The 22,546-nt window shown below is 43.5% G+C and overlaps 1 protein-coding gene across 1 annotated transcript in view; it reads right to left on the bottom strand.

Annotated features, from left to right (window-relative positions):
• Positions 1-20,253, bottom strand: part of PAH (phenylalanine hydroxylase) — a 71,647-nt gene extending 51,394 nt beyond the window's left edge. The window contains exons 1-2 of the mRNA XM_042889948.1: positions 20,108-20,253; positions 19,295-19,367 (exon numbers count right to left, since the gene is read on the bottom strand). Coding sequence (XP_042745882.1) covers positions 19,295-19,367; positions 20,108-20,253 — 219 coding nt within the window. The remainder of the gene's footprint in view (positions 1-19,294; positions 19,368-20,107) is intronic.
• Positions 20,254-22,546: the final 2,293 nt, after the last annotated feature.

Below are 22,546 nucleotides of genomic sequence, written 5' to 3'. Positions count from 1 at the left end.
TTCCTTTTTTTTTTTTCCTTTTTTTTTCTTTTTTTTTTCACTTATTTTTACCCCCCTCCCCTCCTCCCCCTCCCTTCTTTCCCGCCGCTCAGCTCCTGCCTTTTGAATGCTCTCTCCTGGGGGGGGCCGCCGCGGCGGGCAGGCAGCGGGCAGCGCTGCCCCCGCGCGTGTCACGCCGCAGCCTTTCTGCCGGCGGGGGGGGGAAGCCCGGCAGGCTCGGGGGTGGCGTGCGCCCGCCGCAGGTGCCGCCCGCTCCCGCCCCGCACCACCGCGCAGCCCCGCGTTTCCCCGTCCCGGGGCACACGAGGAGAGCGAGCACCTGCATCTCTCCGGCCATAGGCAACTCCGTCACTCGGGACACGCAGGGTCTTACTGCCCCCCCACCATCGCCCTCCCCCAGCCCCCCGGTCAGTCCCAGCGAGCCGCAACTTCTTGCTCCTCGAGCGGGCTCGCTTTTGGCGTGTCAGCCCGCACAATGCGGGGCTAATTCCTGCTGCAAAAGGCAAGTGGTGAGGAATCAATCGCGGACTTTATGCGTTCGAAAGAGATGATGGTGTTGGGGTTGGGATTTTTTTTTTCCCCTTTAATTTCACGTTGCCCACCCCAGCCCGATTTTTTTACTGCTCCTTACCCCCATCCTGTTAATAATCCCATGCAGGCGATTGCAGACCGAGTTAAATCTATCATTTGTATGCGCCTGAAGATTAATTTCCCCATGTACCAACTCAACGGCATAGTTATCTCTTGAACAGGGAAAACAGTTTGGCTCCATTGTCGGGTTGCCAAGACCGCCTTTTGAGAAAGGGAGCCCGGCTCGCCTCTGATCAAACTCAAAGGTTAGTTAAAAGACAAAAACAGCTGAAAATCTTCATGAATAATGCTGTTTCCCCGGCCCAGTGTAGTGCAAGCGCACATTTCAATGCCAGAGCATTTTGTTATGCTGCTCGCCTAAGTCAGAATTTCACAGAAAAGGCAGAGAAGAAAAGCTCCAACAATTAGAGGGGGCCTGTCAGAAAACATTAACGCCTTCCTCGCCCAGCCTGTCAAGCGTGCTGGAAATAAAAAAGTGGCATAGCGAATCGCACCTCCACCCTCAGGAGCTGCGGGAGGGAGAGGGAAGGAGGGGAGGGGGGCAGCCGCGGAGAGATAAGCGGACAGGCCGGGCTGCAAAAACAGCTCTGCAGTTCGTCCCTAGGCTAGAAAAAGAGGGGAAAAGAACCTGCATCTGGATGCTGTCTTTACGTATTTCTCTCTCTGTTTCAGGCACCAAAATGACATTTTCTCCCAGGACAGTAATGCACGTTCACACCGCCTCTGGCTGCCTTCAGCCTTTCCCTGCACTCTCCTGCAATGTTCTAGTGAGATGTTTGGTGAAACAGCCACACAGCACAGCTCCTACACCTTCTGTATTCCGCTCCCTCCAAAATCTGGCATCCAAGTTTCCATGCCATGTGGATGCCCAGTAGTGATAGCTTTCAATAGCTCTGTGCCTTCGACAGTAGATATTACACTAGGGAAAAAGAACTGTACATATGATTATTGGGTCTGGGGTACATTTTTAATGCATTTTCCTAAAACAACAACAATAACAACAACAAAGAAAATCTAAAGAATGAGATATACAATATAATATACAATACACAGTAAGGATGGTGAGGCACTGGAACAGATCTCCCAGAGAGACTGTGCATCCAGCTATTGAAAGCCATCACTGTCTGTATGTAGACATACAGACTTGGGCTTTCCTGGTGAAAACAGGGATTTTTCCAAGTATTTACATTACAACAGAATTCTGCACCTGTATTTATATGGAAAAAGTTTTTTACCATCAGGATGGTGTGGCACTGGTACAGGTTACCCAGACAGGTGGTGGATACCCCATCCCTAGAGACAATCAAGGTCAGGCTGGAGGGACTCTGAGCACCTAATCTAGCTGTGGGTGTCTCTGCTCATTGCAGGGGAGTTGGTCTAAGTGGCTTTTAAGGTTCCTTCCAACTCAAATGATTCTGTGATTCTTACTGTGAGCGAAGTCCCAGATCACCACTTGAATCTGTTCTACGCTCTTGTTGCATTTGCTGTCCCGTTGCACATACCTGCCTATGTCAATACTGAAGAGCAGATCAGTACACCACAGCTTCTGTAGGCAGCATTTGCTGGGGGGTGGAGGGTGGGAGATAATACTATTGTGAGTTATGGGCATTATGTCACATGTGTGTTGAAAAAAAAAAAAAAAGACAGCATTACAGGAAAATATTGAATGCCTAAAAATAAGGAGTGTCTCCAGCCCTATAAGAGGTAGGATGAGAGGTAATGGCCTCAAGCTGTGCCAGGGGAGTTCAGGTTGGATATTAGAAAACATTTATTCTCTGAAAGAGTGGTGCTGCCCAGGGAGGTAGTGGAGTCACCATCCGTGGAGGTGTTCCAGAACTGTGTGGGTGTGGCATTGAGGGACGTGCTTAGTGGGCATGGTGGGGATGGGCTGCAGGTTGGACTGGGTGATCTTAAAGGTTTTTTCCAATGGTAATGATTCTGTGATTCTGTATCCCATGGCAAAGGAGCTCTGGCTATAGTGATGGGATCTTTGTCTCCTTTGTCTCATGCACACCTTGGGACAGCACAATGCAAACTGGTGATATGGAGCTTGCTTCCTCTACAACATTCAGCTGCTCTGCAGCCAGATGTAGCCCCAAAAGGATGTAAGAGGATAAGGAACCTCCCTGAGGACTGGTGCTTTCATGGGCTGACACAGACAATGAGTGGGTAAGGGGAAAGTTTCCTGAGATCTCCTTCTCCGTCTACCTTGGTAGATATGTTAGTCACAGAGGGAGACAGTGGTAAAAATTCAAGGAAGGGGGTGACTAAGGGAAAGCTGCTTTTTGTGATGAGACATAGTCTTGAGTTGAAGCTGTGTAGGTACTGCATATAGTTTGGTCCTGGCTCAGTCTGTTTTAGCCTGTGAACTAGAAACGTGAGACAGAGACCATTAGCTGTTCCTCACAGGTGCCCACAGGTGTGTAACGCTGGGAGAACATGCAAAAGGTGACAGGGAGAGGAGATCATTGAAACTCTGACTCTGTTCTTGAGCAAGGTTCTATGGAAAGAGCCAGTGCATGTCAGTGCCCTGGCAATACAGGAGGCAAGACAACTTATGTTTCCTTTTGAGTCATTCTGAGCACTTTCAATCTTTGTGATCTTCACCTAACCCCCAGGAAAGGGACAGTCACAATAGTCTTTTTTTCCAGAAAACTTCACTTCCCAAAAACATCCAGGCAAACATCTTTATGTTGTCCTCTGTGTTATCTGGAAGATACTAGGGAGAAAAATTCCTTTGAAAACGTGACCTATCAGGCCATGTGTTTCAGTCTTCCCATGGGCCCTGCAAATGATTGCCACATTCAAGTTGCCCAGGTTTTCTGCTAGTCATTCATCTTGCAGCAACACATTGCTTTCTTGCTTTCTGCTTTTATAATCTCTTGATGGAGATTGAAGTTAAACTCTTGGGGAGTTGGACTAGATAACCTTTAACGGCTGCCCAGGGAGGTTGTGGATGCCCCGTCCTTGGACGTGTTTAAGGCCAGGTTGGACAGGGTCCTGGGCAACCTGATCTGAATGTGTATGTTTGGTGGCCCTGCTAGGCAGGGGGGTTGGAACTACATGATCCTTGGGGTCCCTTCCAACCCGGGTGATTCTGTGATTCTGTGATTCTGTGAACGGTCCCCTTCCGATTAAAATGATTATATGATTCTATTATTCCATTATGTAGGATTCCCAGTTGCTCTGGGGAAGGAAAAACAAAGACTGCAAAGACTCTTATAGCCAGCCCTGTTTGTATAGGCCAGGTCCTAGTGATAGGGATCGTGACTGCCTCCTGAAGAAGAGTCCAAGCTCATTTGGTCCAATTTTACAAAAGCCCATAGTTTCCTTTTAGGATGGGGTCATCCCACTTTCCCACTGCCACACTGCTTTCCCCCCTCTTCCCTCTTGCTGTCAATCGGAGCTGTGAGCTGCTCCAGTTTGCACTTGTTGCACAGCAGAGCTTTATTACTCTTGAACAGGAAAGGAAAAGTCCTATATTGGTAAAGTGTGAAATGCAGTTTTGACTGAAAAAGGAATCCATCTCACCAGGATTATACTGTGACAGCACAGATTAAACCCCTTCCATATGGCTTAAGATAGGCTTGCTTTTACTTTCAGGTAACAATGCATTGCTAATTAAGTGGCGATGACATTTCTAAATGGCTTAAAAAAAAAAGAAAAGAAAAGCCACCTGTACATGAAATAGAGACAGTCAAGCAGAGGGAAGACATTCATCAGCGTTAATAATACTGGAAATCAGCACTCTTTTATCGCTACGATTTGCTTTGAATAGGAGATGGAATTTGTTTGATTTGTTACCGAGTAAACAATAATTCACGTGTGCACTCTGAGAGGTGAATGCGGTGCTCCTGAAAGGCACCCGAGTGACAGTATGGGAGAGCAAAGTCCCATGTCCTGTATCATATCAGGGACAGCACGGCAAGGTGTCTGCCCTGCTGTGCTGGGGTTTTGCACGAGGCTGGTGGAGCAAAGCGAGGTGTTTATAAGACCTAAACAAATGCTTCAGCACCTCTTTTTTGCATCGCCAAGGATATCCCAACAAAGAGTTGGCACAGAACTCACAGTTCTTGCCACATCCATTACTGTGCAGTCATTGAGTGAGCAATAGGTTTCAGAACGTACAGGGGATCATTTCCAACTGTTGGTCTACAAGCCACTTGTTCACTGATAACGCCTTCAGTCATTCAGATGAAGAGAGTTCTTCAAAAACTTGCTTGAAGTTTCTAAGCGCTTTCTGTGCACATTCCTCCTTGCCACACAAATTGTGCCTTGGAGCTGCTGACTCAGGAGGCTCAAGAATAGGCAGTGGGACACATTTAAGTAACAGTGATGCATCTCATGCAGTTTTGCCCAGCAGAGAGCCCTGTAGAGCAAGGACAGTTGTCTGACTGGCAGTACTGCCCCCCAAAAAACTCAAATAATCCTAGTTGCCTCTCTTATGTCTCTCTCTCACTGGTAGTGTTGCCACAAGATGAACACAAAAGTTTCATGTAATCCTCACAGATTTTGTATGCTCAACTGTTTGAAGTTGGAACTGAGCATCCAGGTAAAGTTCCAGACATAAATGCCCACGGATGAGCCCAGTAGGGCCTTGTTTCTTCTGCCAAATTTTTGCTTTGTTCTCCTCCACTTCTTTGCCCTCTGTTCTGTCTGGGGCCACAGCAGCTTCAGAGTTGAATGAGCTTGAATGAGCTTCTAGGTTACATACCCCGCTGCATAAGTCATCATTGAGGCATTTTCACCACCCTGACCAGTATGGTGAATGATGGAGACCTGCGAGCCAAGGCAAAAGCACAGTCCTCACTTTCAGAATCCAAATTCCCTTGGACTTCACCAAAGATTTAGGGCCTATCTTTTATGGGTATGATGGTGAGAATGATGGCCAACTTCTGCCTCTGAGGTCAGTGAACCTGTAGAAGGTGATTAAAAATGCTGGTGATTGCTCCTGATGTAGGAGAAAGAGGGAAGAAGTGGACCTGAAGTATCACAGGATGCAACACAAGAAGCAGGAGTAGAAAGTCACAGTAATCAGAAAAGAGAGGGAGGCTCCCCACCTATCAGCCATGCCACTCATTGCTGGATGGGCACCAGCATGGAGCAGGGATACTGAGGAGTAAATCAGGAGCACAGTGAATTGGCATCAGTAGGCAGACACATCCAAAACCAGGTTCGACAGCCCGGAACAGGGCTGGAGGCTGCACTTGCCCATCTTTAAAACCCACCCGTGGCTTTATCCTTCCATCTAACTGATTCCTTTCCTAAGATATGTTTTTTGCCATCAACAACACCACATGGTAATTGCCACAAAGGGATTATGATGTATGAACAGACAGACATAAAATAGCTGCTGACAGAAGCAGCAAGTGAACCTCCTTCCCTCCCCCCCCCTCCAAATTCCTTGTCAGAAGTCCACTGTGGCTGAAGTGGCAGGTGATGAGGACAATGACAGGTCCACAAGGGGCATTCTACTCAGATGAACTTGTCCCTTGGCTCTCTGCTCAGCCAAATTCTGTCTTTCTTGGCACATCCCTTTTAGTTACCACTGCTCCTTCTCACTCTCTGTGTGTGGAGCTGCTACTGACCAATAGAGCATTTATAAATAGAACAATGTTTAATTAACACAACAGTAGGACAGACTTGTTGAAATACTTCCCAGACAGAAGGCAAGAGTCCTGACAAGGAGACTATTCTGAGAATTTTAATGAATCCTTCCAAATTGGGACAGCTTCCATACACCTACATTGCAATGACTAATTTAGTTTGGTGAAATTGTATTGGTAAATTCTGCAGGGTGACAATAACACTGGAGACCAGTGAACTGAATAAAGTCACTGGGTGACTGTGTGAAATACTGCCTACAGGATGGAGCAGAGCATTTATTGAATGTACTACAGTAGTGGGTCCGAGTGCCCAGAAGTCCACATCAGATCCAGCTACAAATGTAGTTTGCATAAGGCAGGCAAAGAAGCAATTAAATAACCCAAACAAGGATCTAGCTGTGCCAGATGCCACCACAGCATGAAAAGAAGTAAGGACTGCATGACTGCACAGCCACTTCTGTGAGACACGACCCGGAGGGAGCATTTGCCTTATTAACATCACCATTAAATACATGCCTTCTAGCTGCCTGCTGCTGCAATTGAGACAATTCACACCTATCCTTGCAATCACTTTGCTGAAGAAAACAGGAAGTTGAAATTGGCTCCCTCAGTGATGTGCCAATATAGAGTTTCCATCTACTTCTAATAGCAGTGTGTAAAATGTGAATCAATGGACACAGGAAAGACAAGGTTTACAGTGTCAATGCATTCTGTTAGGTCCTTCCCTCTCTCTGCTCTGCAAACTCTCCCTTATCCTCCAGCACACTGGATACCATCGCCAAGTTGGTAGCCATAACTAATAAATACTGATGAGCTCAGAAGTTCAGAAACAGCTTCATGTCCTCCAGGATCCTACGCAACAAAGTTCCCATTTTCAATGGCAAATGAGTTATTCTTGACTTTGCCAGTTTACCTGTCCAGTATTCACTTGAACAGCAGTCAACAGGAAACAGTCTACAGACCCCCTTCTTCTGATTTGGTCATCATGCATTTGAGATTGTTTTACCGAAAGACCTACCTATTAATGGACAGATTCAAGATGCACATTATCTATCCAGGAAGCCTGATGGAGCAAGTTCTCTCCTACGTTATTGCATTTCGCCTCCCTTGAAGGTGTGATCCTTTTTTTTCGAGTAGACCACACTGACTGTTGAAAAATGCTGCGCCACACTCCAAGTCAAATAGTATAGCAAGATGAGTTTTTGGGAGTATTTGTTGGAATACTAATAAATATAGCCAAATACAGGTTTTGGTGCATTATTTCATACAATCTAGAATAAAATCAGCTCTAATTTATTGGGGTAAGCAAGATTAAGAAAGCCAACAAAATTACTACAGAGTATTTTAGTAACTCACAAAGATTTCACTGACATGGAGTGACACACACAAACTGCTTGCTATAGGCTTTGGTTTCCTGTAGAAAAGAGATTGGGAAGAACTGTTCTTTCAGCTGCTCCAGATGCTGCTGCACTTAGAGGTGCAAGTTGTGAAAGCACTGATTATTTTTATCCACATGCATCTGTTTCCTGTTGAATTCTTCCTTTTGCATAACATCGAGTCTTGTCTGAAGATTAACATAGAGCTTCACTCCCAGACAAAAGTGCTGGCCACCAATAAATCTATCTCCAGCACACCTAGCTCCATTGGTGGGCGTATAATTAAAGGTAATGAGCTTGACACTCCCCTTAGCTCCAGCTGCCATAGCAGCGTGTGATGAGCCCTGCTCTATGGACTCTGGCTCTCATGCTAAAACACCATTGAGAAGTGAGACGGCATGCCCCTGAATCTAATTTACTTCTTAGCATCAGCTGGCCCCAGATGATGGAAAGTCATCTGTATGGAGGGTCAAGTGGTATAAACAGCTCCAAATCTTCCTTCTGCCTGAGGATTTGGAGCTGGTAAGCCACAGGGCACACAGGCGCGGACTGATGGGGGCACATCAGTGGAGCAGGCTCTGCAGGATAATTCCTTCAAAGCATCTGTTTTCCTGGATGAGGAAAAACTCTCCTTAACTGCATCCCATCAGTATTTGTAATTTAAAGCAAATTCAGTGCAATAGGCCAGGTTCACTGAAGGAGTTAATCTGCCATTGTAGTGACTTCTCTTCTGATGGAGTAATTTTCCTAGCTCCTTAACCACACATAACACTCTATGTTCTTTGTAAGGTATCAAGAAGTTTTAGATCACGTTGTAGTATGATTTTCTTTTGAGAAAGAGAACTGGGGAAAAGGTATGAACAGTCCAGAAGGAGCCAATGTCAAAGGCTGGGGGGAAAAAGAAGAGAAAGAGGAAATTGTGATACTACCTTCCAGGCAGTCCTTCAGGACCATGACAGCCAAAGGCAATGCTATTGAATTCAGTAGCCTCCAAAAGATTTTCTTCTTCCATGGACGTGTTGTATGCAGCATTAAGCTGTGGATGCACATAAAATAAGCCTGGCCAATGGGAAATTTTGAAAGATTCATCTGTTATATTCAGTGCAAGGGTTTGACTTGCCACCACTAATAGATACTAATAGAGGCATGTCTTCCTGTGCTCTGAAGGACTGTGGTCCTTGGAGAGAAGGATGGAGACATAAGCTCGGTTTGGGAGGAGTGCTGTTTCCTGTTGGGAATGTAGAAAATGATGGTCATGTCATTTAAGGATGTACTGGTCCTAAATCCAGAGATGCAACAGTCCAGTAGAAACATCATGGACAGATCCACAGCTGAAAAACTCAAAGCTACTAGTAGGGTTGGGGGTATATAGTCAAGATGTGTTCAAGCCTATTTCTACAGCTGCTCTTTAAGAGCAGTAAAGACACAACCATTAAATCCAGTGAGACTACTTGAGGAGCAGGAAGTCTTCCTGAGTAAGTAACAAGGGAAGAATGAGACCCATAGGATGTGAAATATGAGATTTTTGATATTTCTCTTTCTTTAGCTATTATCACCTCTCCCAGTGTGGACAAAGATCTATTGGTGAAGCTGTTCTCCTTTTCTGCTGGGATGACAAGTGGGAACGGAGGTCTGATAAAAGTATACCCTGATTTGAAGAGGGTTGTGAGTAGGATCTGGTCTAATTTTTCATCCCGGTCAAATAATTTTATTTAGCTCAAAACTTTCTTTAAGGAGAATGAGCTCAATTAAGAAAACCACAACAACACAACTTTTAAAAAATACCATTGTTATTGTCCATGTGGGTTTTGGGTGGGCTGTGGAAATTGATTTACGAGTCAACCACTTTTCTCTTTTCTTGCCATCTCTCGCTTGAGTGGTCTGTAGGCCTTGGCCCTTTCTTTCACTCAAGGAGAATAAGGTTGTCTATGGAAGAGGTCAGCATTTCAAATTGGTGGAGTTCAACTGCACAAATGACATAGAACTGACAAGAAAAGACAGGGGGTTTGGAGGTCATAGACTGCATAGGTCCTGGTTAGGGTTTTTGCTTTGTGATGGGACCTGGCACCAAAATGAATTAAATAACAGGCTTAAGGACTATTGAGGGAGGGCTGAATGCAAATCAAAGATAAGTAGAAGTTTTCTTTCCTAAAAGGGGAATGATTTTTTTCCTTACCTCCCCCTTTCTATATCTGCACAGGCAAGGTCTGCATGTTAAACATGATTTAGCAGGCATTATTCTGGAGCCTTTTCATCAGGTTTCTGCAGTGATTGCCTATCTTGGCCTATGATTAATGATCTGCTGTGCAATTTGGAGGCTATAATGACTCAACAATCCACACACAAACTATATAGTCGCATTCCTTTTGCAGATTTGCCAAGCTGTTACCAAGGGGCCCACAACCAAGCAGGATTGTTAGAGAGATAGCTAAGCATTTCTGCAAATGCCATTCTGCCCTTATCTTGCTGAGAAGTGCGTTGGGCAGCAGGCTCATTTACAAAATTCAAAGCCTAGATTTCAGTGGTTCCTTTAAAAAAAAATCTGGACTGAAATAATCATTAAAAAGGCTGGTAAGAAAAGATCTCACTACATGGCTTCTCAGTCATTATACAGACAAAATACTTTCTTTGTTTCCAAATTTTGAATCTAATTAATTGAGGCCTAATGCTATTAATGCAGTTTGAAAGAGAAAAGTTAATCTTTGAGAAATCCACAGCAATAATGAAATCTGAAAATCTAAGCAGATTTTGAAGCAAAAGCTTTGTCTTCATCCAGTTTCCATATGGGAATAGGTTATGAACATTTCTCTATAGATTTCAATTAGATCTTCATCCAGTCAAAAACTGTTCATAAAACAACCATTTTATAATTTTTTTTTCATTCAAAACATGTATCTTGATGAGAGTCCCTTCAGAAAATCCATGGTTCCTTTTTGTGACATTGCTTTCAATAAAAATAAATGTGAGCAGGGAAGGTGAGGACAGAGCTACGTGTGGATCCAGCTTTCAGAAGGACTTCAGTTACCTCATGAAAAAGATTACAGTATAATCTCATTGTGTTTCTTCTACCATTATTAATTATTAGATGCAGCCTGTACAAATCAATCAACCAAAGGAGGTCTGGTATTATTTCACTGTGGTCACATTTAAAGATCCATTCAGTCTGAGGTTCCTTTTTGTCAGACTTGAGGAAAGGAGAATTGAAGGAGCACGGAGCAGACTCATCCAGTACATTGTATTATTATTATTGTTGTTGTTATTGTTAACATAATCACCACTGCTATTATGGAAGTGCCTGGAAGCTGTAATCAAGGCTAAAATTCCACTGTGCTATTGCTGAACACTTATAACAAAATTGTACTGTCATAATGAAGGACATCTCTTATTCTGATATTTAATGCTCCAAGACACTAATTTTGAGATGTCTTCATGGTATCATACACAGACTCTCCATATCCAGGCTGAAGCAAAACCAGAACACTTTAGTCTATGTCCAGAGTTAAGACCAAAGTGTCTCCAAGCTGCTTGGGAAGAAAGCCTTTTTCCGCTGCAAGCAATAGCAACCTTTCTCAGAGCCATCACAGTTTCCTACTGATGCATATGAACAAGTCAGAAATCTCAGGATATGGGTACACTCTAGCAACACAGAATTTACCCTTGCATCTCTGTATAGAGGGGGTCACCCATAGTCCCAGAGCCAACCTGGAGCAATGCACCACAAGGGTACTACTTTTGTAGGTTTAAACTAATCCTTTCCCCCAGTACATACATACATAAATAAAATCAACTGTGAGCACACTGCTGTAAAGCAACGATAGTGCTGCTGTGCACTTAAGTCTATTAATCTATGAATGGCTGTATAACTGATGCTGCCTTCAGGGCAAGAGATGGGGTCAACAATCTTTAAATGGTGCTATTCTAACTTGTGGTTATCATCCCTGAAGCAGGGGTTACATAGAACTGCAAGAACTCATCAGGGACTGAAAGATAGTGCCTCTTAAAGAGGCAAAAGCTGACTCCCATGTAGCTCAGCAGGGCATTGGCCTTTGTGAAACATGTCCTACCATCTCAGGGAGTGATACAAGGACAACAGCAAGGAGCCCTTGAACCTCTCAGGATTCACTCTCCGGATGCCATGGCCTCTGAAGGTCAGTACCTGTCTTCTCAGATTGATGACATCTCTAAATCTGCTCAGGACTCCTCTTCTTTGGCTTTGTGAAAGTTAGGACAAAGCAAAAGTATGCACTTTTCACACAGAAGAAAAAGAACCAGAGAAGGAAATTCAGAGGAAATATTTTGTTTGAGATTCAGTGGGTGATACCGAAAAGGATAAGGAAGTTGACAGACAATGAACACTAACTTAAAACATCCTTAGTTACTTGTATGTGAGTGAAGCTTGCTCTGAACCTTCCCAGCCACACTAGCAGTAACTAGGATGACAGTAAGATGAGGATTCCCACTGACTTAGTTCTCAGCTACCCTTTGTGAAAAGCTCAACGCTGAGGAGAAAAACAGTCCCTACAACAATTAACTTCTTGGCTTTTCTACTGGAAGCAGCTGTTTGAAATGTGGGATGTGTTTTCTGAGAGACAGCCAACCGCCTGCTAGGCAGGCATGAGGAGGTCATCCTTATTTCACACTGATCATCAGCTCTCAGTTCCTTGTGTTTATTGACCTCAGTCTGAACTGTTGCCTAAAGGTGACTTGGATTGAGATTTTCAGAGGTCATAAGAGTGTGTGAAGACCTCTGTGCCTGAATGCGAAAGGGAACATTTCAAGGCTTTTATTTTCTTCAAGGAGGTTTTCAACACTTTATGTGAAACAAACTCTTTCAAGATATCTCACCCTGAAGATTTGCAATTACTAATCAATTTTTGAAAAGGAGTTTTGCAAATTCAGTCCTATTTCCAGCTATCTGAGCAAGTTGACTTTACACTTGACAAGAACCATGTATATCGACAAATTGAATCAGAGTGTGGATGAGAAAATCAACCGTCCATCGTATTTCTTAGCACATTATCTAGTCAGATTGGAAGCCTGCTAGAACAAGATCTTTGAAGTGTTTCTGTCTCAAAACGGAAAAACAGAACAGGATCATGAACAAGGAAGGGAAAATTATATAAACCATTTCAGCCTTTAGAAAATGTTCAGCTGAGGTGTGGCTCAATCTTTACTATTGAATACTGACAGGAACGGTAGGCTTTCCTTCCTCCAAATTCTCATCGCAAGGCATTTTTGTAAACTGTAATGTCCCAGGCGGTGCTTGTGTATGCATATATCTGCATACTGCTCAGTGTGGAACACCCGTAAGGATGGAAAACATAGAGAAGTAAGCATTCTCTTTGAAACTAGGTGACTCAGTAGTATGAAAGAGGCTATGTCTATGGGGACGTGTCATACCAAGGTCACCATCAGTTCGCATACATATTAAATGTAACTGGTAGACAGAGTTTACGTTCCAAAAAGGAACAAAGGAGGAATAGGAATTGCTCCAACTTTGATCTTGGTTAATTTCTATACTTCATGTGTCCCAGGAGGAAATACACTGGTCTTGAGTGATGGCTCAGCACTTCTGGAGTGGCAGGGCTCAAGTTTTAAAGAAGTCAGTGACAAGAATGGAAGTGGTCAGGTCTGGTAGTTTACCTTTCCTTGTGTGTCTTAGCACTGCTCACAGAGCAAGCAAGTCAGTGTTTCTCACTTATCTGTACGCTCACAAATTGCATGTAAAAAAAAAAAAAAAAAAAAAAAAAGTTCAGAGTTTTTAAAAACACGGCTGCAAGGCACATGCTAATGTGTTTTGCACTCTGTGAGTGACTTAAGCCAACTTTCCTCCGATGAGGGAGAAAGTGAGTTTAGGTAAAAGTACTAAATCTTTAGGAATGTTGACAAAAGTAAAATTTTCTACAGTGCAATGAGAAAAGCATGAATTTCACCAGAAGTGAAAAATTTGTCCCAGAATCACCTTGCTTTAATCACTAGTTCATATGTACATGAAATATCTGAACTAGTAGATCATTTCTTTGATCTAAAAAGAAAAAACAACTATGCTTCATTTTATTTTTTTCTCCGAACTGATTGGCAGTTGCAGAAAGCATTTCCATGGGTTATTTTGGAAGTCCTGAGTACACAATTTGGTACAAACAGGGATGATCACAGCTATTTCTGAAAAAAGCTGTCCTCAGTAGGACCCCTTGTCCAGAGCTGTATCTCTATGGGAAAGAACATTTTTTGTACCATTTACAGAAACTTATTTATAATGCCTACCAGACAATTGCAAAAAAAGGAGCTAGAAGTTAACCCTTGTTTATAAAATGTATTGAACAATTAGTGAGTTTCTCTGGAAGGAATTCATTTCTTCTATGCCTCGTTTTAAGTTTTATATGCCGCAAATAGGTAAAACATGATCATGGGACTAAAATAGAGAAGAACTTGTGAGAGAAGTCTTAAGGAATAGGAACATTCTATTTCCACACTGCCTGTGTGGGAAAGTCCAACCATGTATATCTCAGAAATTAACATTTTGCCCTTCAAATGCTTGTTATTCTGCTTGCTAACTAAATTCAGGGCAAGATGAGTCTCTGCTAGGTCTTGTGTAGTCTATAGGTCTTAACAGAAGCTATTTGGCCAGATTTTCAAATATCAAACTAGTTGACAGTTTTTGCTGTATTTGCGTTTGGCCACACATGATAATAGCAAAACTATCATGGAGTAAGTCAAAATATTTTTCTTAGCTAAGATAATTTGGCTTATGAGAGCTAAACTGGAAATCTGAGCCTCAGATTTCTGTTACCTAGTTAAGGGATCAGGATCACATAAAGGGTTAATGTCTGCTCCTCCAGATGTGAACTTCATTAATCTAATCTAAAACATCTTGAGACATAATAATACACATATTTTCAATTACAACAATTATTTAAACAGCCCTAATCTTGCACTTCATGAAACCATTTACATTCACTCTAATGTCAAGCTCTGCAGGGGAATATGTTAACACAGGAAATGCAGCATCTTCTAATTACAGTACTTCTATAACACAGAAACATAACTGAGTTTATGAAGGCTGAGCTGAGAGCACAGGCTGCCCTGTGTCAGACAGGGATGCAGAAGCACCGGTGCTGGTTGCAGACAGGTGGGTATATTATATTTTCTTTCTATGGAGACATCTACATACACGCCTAGGAAAAGATGTACTACCACTGCAAAATGTGCTTGTCATTTTGGAACAAGATGATACTGCTTGATTGAGCAGCTTCCATAGTTACAGGTCATAAAAGAATCACTCAACAGCTTGGAGGCTACAGCTGAGAAACAAGTCCCCCAGATCTTATTTAAAATCATGTAATTTCTTCTGCTTTTATTCTATTGTTACAAAATGTGAATTCCTTAGATTACAGTGGTAATAGTAAATAGTAAAATATGACAACAAAGCTGCATGATGCAGACAGGCCTTAGAGAAGATTTGAGCCATAGTCAGAAAGGCAACTTTGGATATATGAAGCTCACAAGATAAAATAATAGCGAAATGTGGATGGGAGACAGAAAAGACTCATAATAACAAAATGGCAAACTTGATGGACTGGAAAGCCAATCAAAAAGGAAAGAAGCTAAGTGTTTTAAAGGAGAAATTACTCAGGGATGAAATAATGTCAGAAATAGTGAAGTGAGAGTGGGGAAAAAAATAGGTGAGAAGAGAGACTGATGGGATGGAAACAAGAACAAAACTCAATGAATGAGGGACTGACAATCAAGAGGGACGCAGGGAATGAGTAAAAAAATCTGACATGTAAAGAAAGTGTAGGAACTAGCTACAGTGGACAGAAGAAGTCCATCCAAAATGAGACAATAGTAACTTAGAATCAATTGCTTTGAAAACCAGAATGTCATGCTGATGTACTGAAGCTTTAAAGGATGTGTCTGAAAAACTAGTATAAATTTGCAGATGGGAAGACTACAGGCTACTCTGGACAGGGTGCTAATGCTGCAGCAGTGTGTTATCCTTCATGATAGCAGAACTACATCCAATGCCAGCATGAGTAAATGAATGGGCAGCTGAGAGACACTCACTTTCTATCGAAATTCACTGCTAGTTTGGTACCATGCTGCTTCAACTGCCTTCATAAATCCTGTGCATACCTTCAGTTTTTCTGGTATCTGTTAAGATTTTCCCCACTGGTGACTGTGATATGTAAAAAGGTAGTAAAATGTAGTTGACAACAACACCAGCCTGTGCTAAAGTCCTTGATGTGATATCTGCACAAACAGTAAAGACTGTTTCTACCAAGAGCAAGTTGCCCTGAAGAGCTCTTCTGTCACTTCATTACACTCAATCACCAAAATATGAATGCGGCCTTTGGAGATGCAGCAACCTGTTTTTTTCCTTGAACTTGACTGAATTGCTGACTGTCTATAGCTCACAAACTGACTCCAGAAAGGCAAGCAAGAAAGTATGTCCTTCCTGAATAAATGTATGGATATGCCTTCAAACTTCACATCCACTTCAAGTGATTATCTCAACTGATTGGTGTTCTATTTCAGTGGTGCTACACCCATGCTGTAAAGACTCACAATTGCCCCTCTCTCTGACCCTACACTCCCCTTGGTAGAAGGCCATTCACCAGCAGCCAACACAGCAAGCGCTGTAGTTCCCGTAAGGGCTCTGATACACACAAAGAAATCAAAATCTGTCTTAAAACAGCGAAGGAATCTTTTGTGCAAAAAGTTTCCAAATGTATCAAAAGCTACTCCATCCAATAACAGTCCCTCAACCCACCTGCTAGCAGGAAGGCTGGGCAGTGCAGGGGACTGGGGCTGGGAGGGGGTGATGGGGAGGGATTTTTTTTCAAATTGTAATTGCTTGGGTTTCTGATCCAAGGTAAATGACAAGAAATCGAAAAACACCCCCAACACACATATTTCAACCAAAGCAAGCGCTTGGGATTATTTTTTCCCTTCTGTGTCTATTTGAAGGTATTCTCCTGAGTTGACAAGCACGTGTTTTGGAGACCATTGAAAAGTTTCTGCCATAAATAGAGGAGGCAGCTTGGCTTAAGTGTTGCTAGGGAATACCTGGCAACAGGCAACAATAGTCCTTTTAGAGAGCCCAGGGCAAACAGTGACCGTGGTAATGGGGTGGGCTTAAGGGAGGCTCCTTGCCCAAAGCCCCTCCACTCACACTGCGCCTCCAGCCCTGGGCTGTGTTCCGGAAATTCCCCGCACAAAGCCCCCCATTCAATGGGAGGCGGGCCCGTGCGTGTGCTTTTCTGGTGGGGAGGGGGGTGTGGAGGGAGGGAGGAGGCCTTCTTGCCAAAAAAAAAAAAAAAAAAAAAAATCCAAAGTTTTGTGGGTTTTGTTTTTGCATAGGCTAAGAGAAGCACAGAAAGTGCTAAGTTTGTAAAAGAGGCTGAAAAGGTTCAGAAAGGAGCATAATGGGACCAGGGAATGCCTCGTGAATTTTGAACAGAGAGCAGAAAAGAGACCCTAAAAAGCAATTAGTGATGCTGCTTGTCGCTGAAGAGGGAGCTTGAAGGAGGTGGGAAGGCGCAAAAGGAAGAGGGCAACTCCAATCACTTAGTAAAGCATGAGTGAAGTGGGGCACAGGGCTGGAGACTGGAGCCTTCTGCGATGCTGGCGGTAGGACGGGAGGGAGGCACACGGCGAGGGCAGCGGCCGAGGCGTGCCGGCAGCCCAAGGCACATGCCAAGCTGTGTCTTGGCGTGGTCTCTTCTCCCCTGCTCATTTCTGTAAAGCTGGGGAAGCAGAGGGCAGGGCTGCGCTCCCTCGGCTACAAGGATGCACCTCACATCTCTGCAAGGAGGGCTTCACAGCCACCTCACTTCATTTCCAGAGCCTGCACATGCTCCTATTTATCTTCACATTCCTTGTGCAAAATAAAAAATAACACTGTATGCTCATTAGCTGGGAGTTATTAGGAAGAAGGAAAAAAATAGACAAAAAAAGGGGCTGTCTGAACAGGCCTGAATAGCTATAACCTTAATGGGTTGTCAGAAGTCTGCTGGCAGCAGGGTAAGGGCAGCCAATCCCCCTCCAGTCTTTTGTCCCAGACATTGTTTAGGATCAGTGGTAGCTCATTAGGTCGGGACAGTAATATTTGTAACAGTCCTGCAGGGCTGAGGCTCCAGACCGTATCTTCAGCTGCTTTCCTGCTGTCAGTCTGATTCACAGAGAGGTATTTATCTTGACAAAGATACTTTTGTGGAAAGTGCAATTCACCTCCCATATCCTGATCATCAACCTTTGATGAAAGCTGCTTCTAAAATGGGTACAGGTGAAGCTGGGCACCTTTCCTGCATGTACACAGATGTGATACAGTGACAGGAAAGCTGTAAAAGCCAAGTTGCTGTGTCCTCAGCTCATCATTTGGCCTTACACTTTGCCTCATTGTATTTTCAGATTTCACCTACGAAGTAGGGATAATCACCCATTTTGCATTGTAGGGGTGGTATAGGAAAAAGTATTAGACTGCAAGTCATTCTGGCAAAAAAACGGTGCAAATTAGATTTTTCTTAGTGGTGTATAATACCCCTCACACTTTATATTTACTTCCGGACTAGCAGCATGAATCTGCTAAGGAGGACAGTAGAGTTAAACCTCCCCTCTGACACCTCTGCTCTTGAAAGCCTGGATGTAGGCTTGGGTCCCATTCCCTGAGAGATCAAATCCCCAGTTTTGGTCATATATATCATCCGATGGTGCCATAAATTCAATATGACCTATTAGCAAAGTGATGAAACTGAAGGATAATTGATCACTGGATATATTTTCTTGTCATTAGGCAACACATTATACATTCACTTGTTAATCTCACCAGTCAGAGAGAGCAAAGTGCATCCTCATTCTCTGCTCTGTCTGAGACATTACTTCAGTATTTAAGGCCCAAAGTTTTCTAAGGAATCTGAGAGCTGCATGCAGCTGCCCTAGATCCCTATTAACAACAAGCCAAACTAACAAATAATGATGAAATGATTTCCTTATCTATTTTGAGTTAGAAAACTGTGTAGACAATGAAGCATTTTCTGAAACAAAGGGGCAAGAACTACTTGTCCCTTTCACTGAGATAAGAGGATGATAAGTACACAAAGGTCAGCAAACAGACATTGAAGGGTTCAAACCAAGAGCATAGCAAGGCAATGAGAACAGCATCCCCAGGTCCTCAGTGAGTGCAAAGCCCACCAACAGCTGCCTCCATGGTGCTCCAGAGCTGGAACAGCTGCTGTTGACATCCTGCAAACCAAAACAGTCCTTTCATGTTCTCTGCATTGGAATCCTATGAAATGGATTGGTATCTCACAGCACACCATCAAAACACAATGGGAGGCACAGCAGAAGGGTTATGGCTCCGCACTGTGACTTAGCCGTGATTATATTTGGATAACTCTGTGATCTTGTAAATGAATGTCATGAAATATGAGTTATCCATGAAGAACCCTCCCATCACCTCAAGGAGTGATGGAATTTAAGACCAAAAATAGCAGTTTCATACCAGGTGGGGGGAATATTCTGCAGTCAGTGAAACGGTTCTTGTGATAAAGCTTATTATTCCCAAGTTAGCTGGTCACAACACAGCAGCACCATGGGTATCAAGAGGTGCCTGCCATCAGCAGCACACACCAGGGAGCAGGCCACATCTGTCCAATTCAGATTCTAAATGGTGAACAACAGAAGAAATGCCACCCGGGGATGGAGTGCAGCAACAGGACACACCTTATCAGTTATGGGATGGATTTTGCTGAATGCCTTTGCCAAGTTCCCCTTGCTGGATGGTTTCTCTGAAATCCTAGAAACAGAGTAAAAATATAGTCCCATGCCTAGGTTGCCGATGACGCAAGTGTCTGTACCTGCACTCACAGGAATGAATAAAACTTGGCAGCAAATAATAAAATGTGAGTTTGTGGAAGCTGTCATTGTTGTTTTCCTCAACAAGATGTTAAACAACTAGCAGCATTTCTATTATCTGACTGAAATACCATAATGACCATAATGACTAATGGGCCAAGTTCTGTTTTCTGCCACAATCAAGCAGAGAAAAAAGTGTTCACCAGAATCTCTGGAAGGTGTCTAAAATATTTCAATTTATGTTAAAATAGTCTTCCACATCTATGTTCTGTGTAGCATTTCTAACCATGGGAATGGATGTATATAAAGGCAATTGTAACTTGTATGGTTTCTTGAAGATCACACTGGCTTCTCAGCCTTGTGGCAGGTTCAAAAACTGCAGACCTGTAAGACTTCCAAATTTGAAATGAGAGTTCTGCTTGTGTTTATGATGACAAGATACAAAAATGTTACAAATTTTAAACATGAATAGTAGAACTAGATGTTCTCACTTTTTCAGAGGGATGCTATTGCGATAAACAAAGGTGTTGCCATGTTTCGTGCTGTTTGCAATTTTAGTTACTCTGTCACAGCAAAATATGCTTTTGAGTGTGATGAAGACATTAATTTGCTGAGAAGGAATTACGGACTTTAAGTGTCATCAAAATGCCTATTAGTTGGAAAAATCTGTAACTTACCCACCTTTCTGTGTGAGCATGCATGTTCTTGAGCAGATTCGGGTCCACATGCACAAAGCCCTGCACAACCCACGGTGGCATCCCTACCCCACACCCACCCAGGCCCGACCCGCACGGCCGTAGGGGCAGCACCACGGACAGCGCCCGCATTACCGCGCCTTGGCCGGTGCTCTCACAGTCGCGTTTCCCACGCGCGGAACCATCCCCAGGAGCCAGAGACGAAGTCATGCTGATATATTCCTCTTTGCCTCGCAGATGCATCAGCCAAAATCCCTGCCGAGTTCCTTTTGTTTCAAAGGGAGGATTTTTAAAATCACCTGGCTTAAAAACTTCAGAACGCTTTCCTACCTGGAAACCATGCTTATATATCTAAGCGTGTCAAGAGGAGTTTTATTTTAACACTGTTCCAACAGACAGCAAAGACATGAGCATTCACCCAGTACTTATAATGCCTTCTTATGTCCAGTTTGTCGTGTTCAGCAAGGCCTAACAAGCTATATAAATTGTGTCCCAATGTGCCCCAGCATGAAGCTACAGAACAGCGGCCTCCTTTGCCAGTGAAGATTGCAGAAGTGATGGCCTGGCTGATATGATACTATAACCTCGACTGCCAGGTGTATGCAGCTGTGATTCTTGATGGAATGGAAAAGCACTCCGTGTTGTCTGGACATGATAGATAAAGTTCACCAAGTTGCAGTGCTCAATTCTTGGTCATGGAAGAAGCTGTTTCAAGCAAGAGTCGATAAGATGGCTAGAAAGGCAAATTCATAAGAAGGATGACACAGGATGACACAGCTCCACAGCTGGTAGACACACCTGCAAGGCATCAACACATTGAAAGTGACTGGTTGTATGCTAGACTAACTCTACACAGGTCTAAAGGAAGGCCAAGGTTCACAGATTTCAGCCACAAAATTTAATCTAATATCTCCTACATCAAAAGCTTGCTTAGTCAATGTGGTTATTGATTAACTATACTGACACACTCTTCTGTCTCAACAGCACCTTTCCTGCACCAGAAGCAACAGATTTTTGGATTCTGTGCTGCAGAACTCACCTGGCCAGTACCTGAGCTGTGTAGGACAATGGCTGCAGGCATGAATGTAGAGCTATGCTGTGATTCTGAGATGTTATGTCTGGTCAGTGCTCTTAGAATTTTGCAAGATAGCTAAGAGAAATGGTATATGGGGCCTCTGTGGGTGTACTGTGCATGAACTTTTCCAAAGTCCATGTGACACTTTGTGATGCTCTATGTCATTTTTCCACCCATAAACATCTCCAGAAACACTTTAATTAGTAATTCTTATGGGAAATAAACATAGATATGCCAGGAAAAAAAAATTCTTTATAGATCTAACATTTTAAACAGACACAAGGTGGGAGAAAAGAAGTTTTGTATAACAAACTGCCCGTTCTCCCAGCCAGTCTGAAACAAGACCTAGCCCAAGGGAGCATGGACCCATAGGGGCTGTCCACCTGCATGGAGGAGCACTTTGCCATGCAGATGCACTTGCATCAGGATCGGCAGTTTTATCAGCCTGACACACACACAGGCTTTTCCTCTCGGCCAGGCATATTTGCTTGGGCTCAGAACTCTGTCAGCACACACACAGGATTGGACTAGCAAGTTCAGAGCCAACAGGGTGTCTTTTCACTGAACTCCCTGACAATGCAGCCCTGATCTCTCTCACCCTGTCTGAGGCTTAGCCAAGCATGCAGATGATAAGACTCTCCACTGTTCCTCCCCTTTCTTGCTTTTCATTTGTTGTTTGAGATAGTTTGAAGCAGAAAAAGACTTTATTTGCTCCTATCATTTAGTATTGACTGAAGCTCTTTAGATTTCTCCGAAATAGTCCTACATGACAAACACAATACCAAAGGATAGGCACTGACTTTTTAAATACATTTTTGTCTTGAGGCTTGCGACTATCACCTATCCTTTGGGTCTAATTCATGACATTGCCACAGGGTCTGAATGAAGGCAGCACTGAGCTGGACAACAAGGGATGCAGTGAGAGCTTGGAAAGCCTAAGCTGGCCTTGGCCCAGAGAGAAAGCAAGTTTGCAGGAGCCCAATCCCTTAAGTAGCTTATCTCCTCCTGTCTGCTGCAGCACATGGGTGTACAGTGCAATTGGGACTGCAGCCTCTGTCCACTGGTGCAGAGCCACCTTGGACTAGTCTAAGGTTATGATGGTTGGCAGAAACGTGAGAAACTGAAAAGGCAGATCTCAATCCTGCATTATTGGAGGGAAGAGCTGAACACACATCTCCCACAGCCAATGGAGATGTGTGTGAACAAACTCACTCTAGTGAAGATCTGGCTAGTAATACAGTGTGAGACGTATACAAAAAACAAGAGCAGACCTCATAGCTGCCCAACACATAGAGCACTGAGTTACAGTTTGATCCTCCGGGTTCAGATGTGTGATCCCAGCTGGGAGCA

The sequence above is a fragment of the Lagopus leucura genome, unplaced genomic scaffold, assembly GCF_019238085.1.
Source record: "Lagopus leucura isolate 7727_CA_CO unplaced genomic scaffold, USGS_WTPT01 Super-Scaffold_100159, whole genome shotgun sequence".
Lineage (NCBI taxonomy): Eukaryota > Metazoa > Chordata > Aves > Galliformes > Phasianidae > Lagopus > Lagopus leucura.
This window is presented reverse-complemented; position numbering and strand designations above follow the sequence as displayed.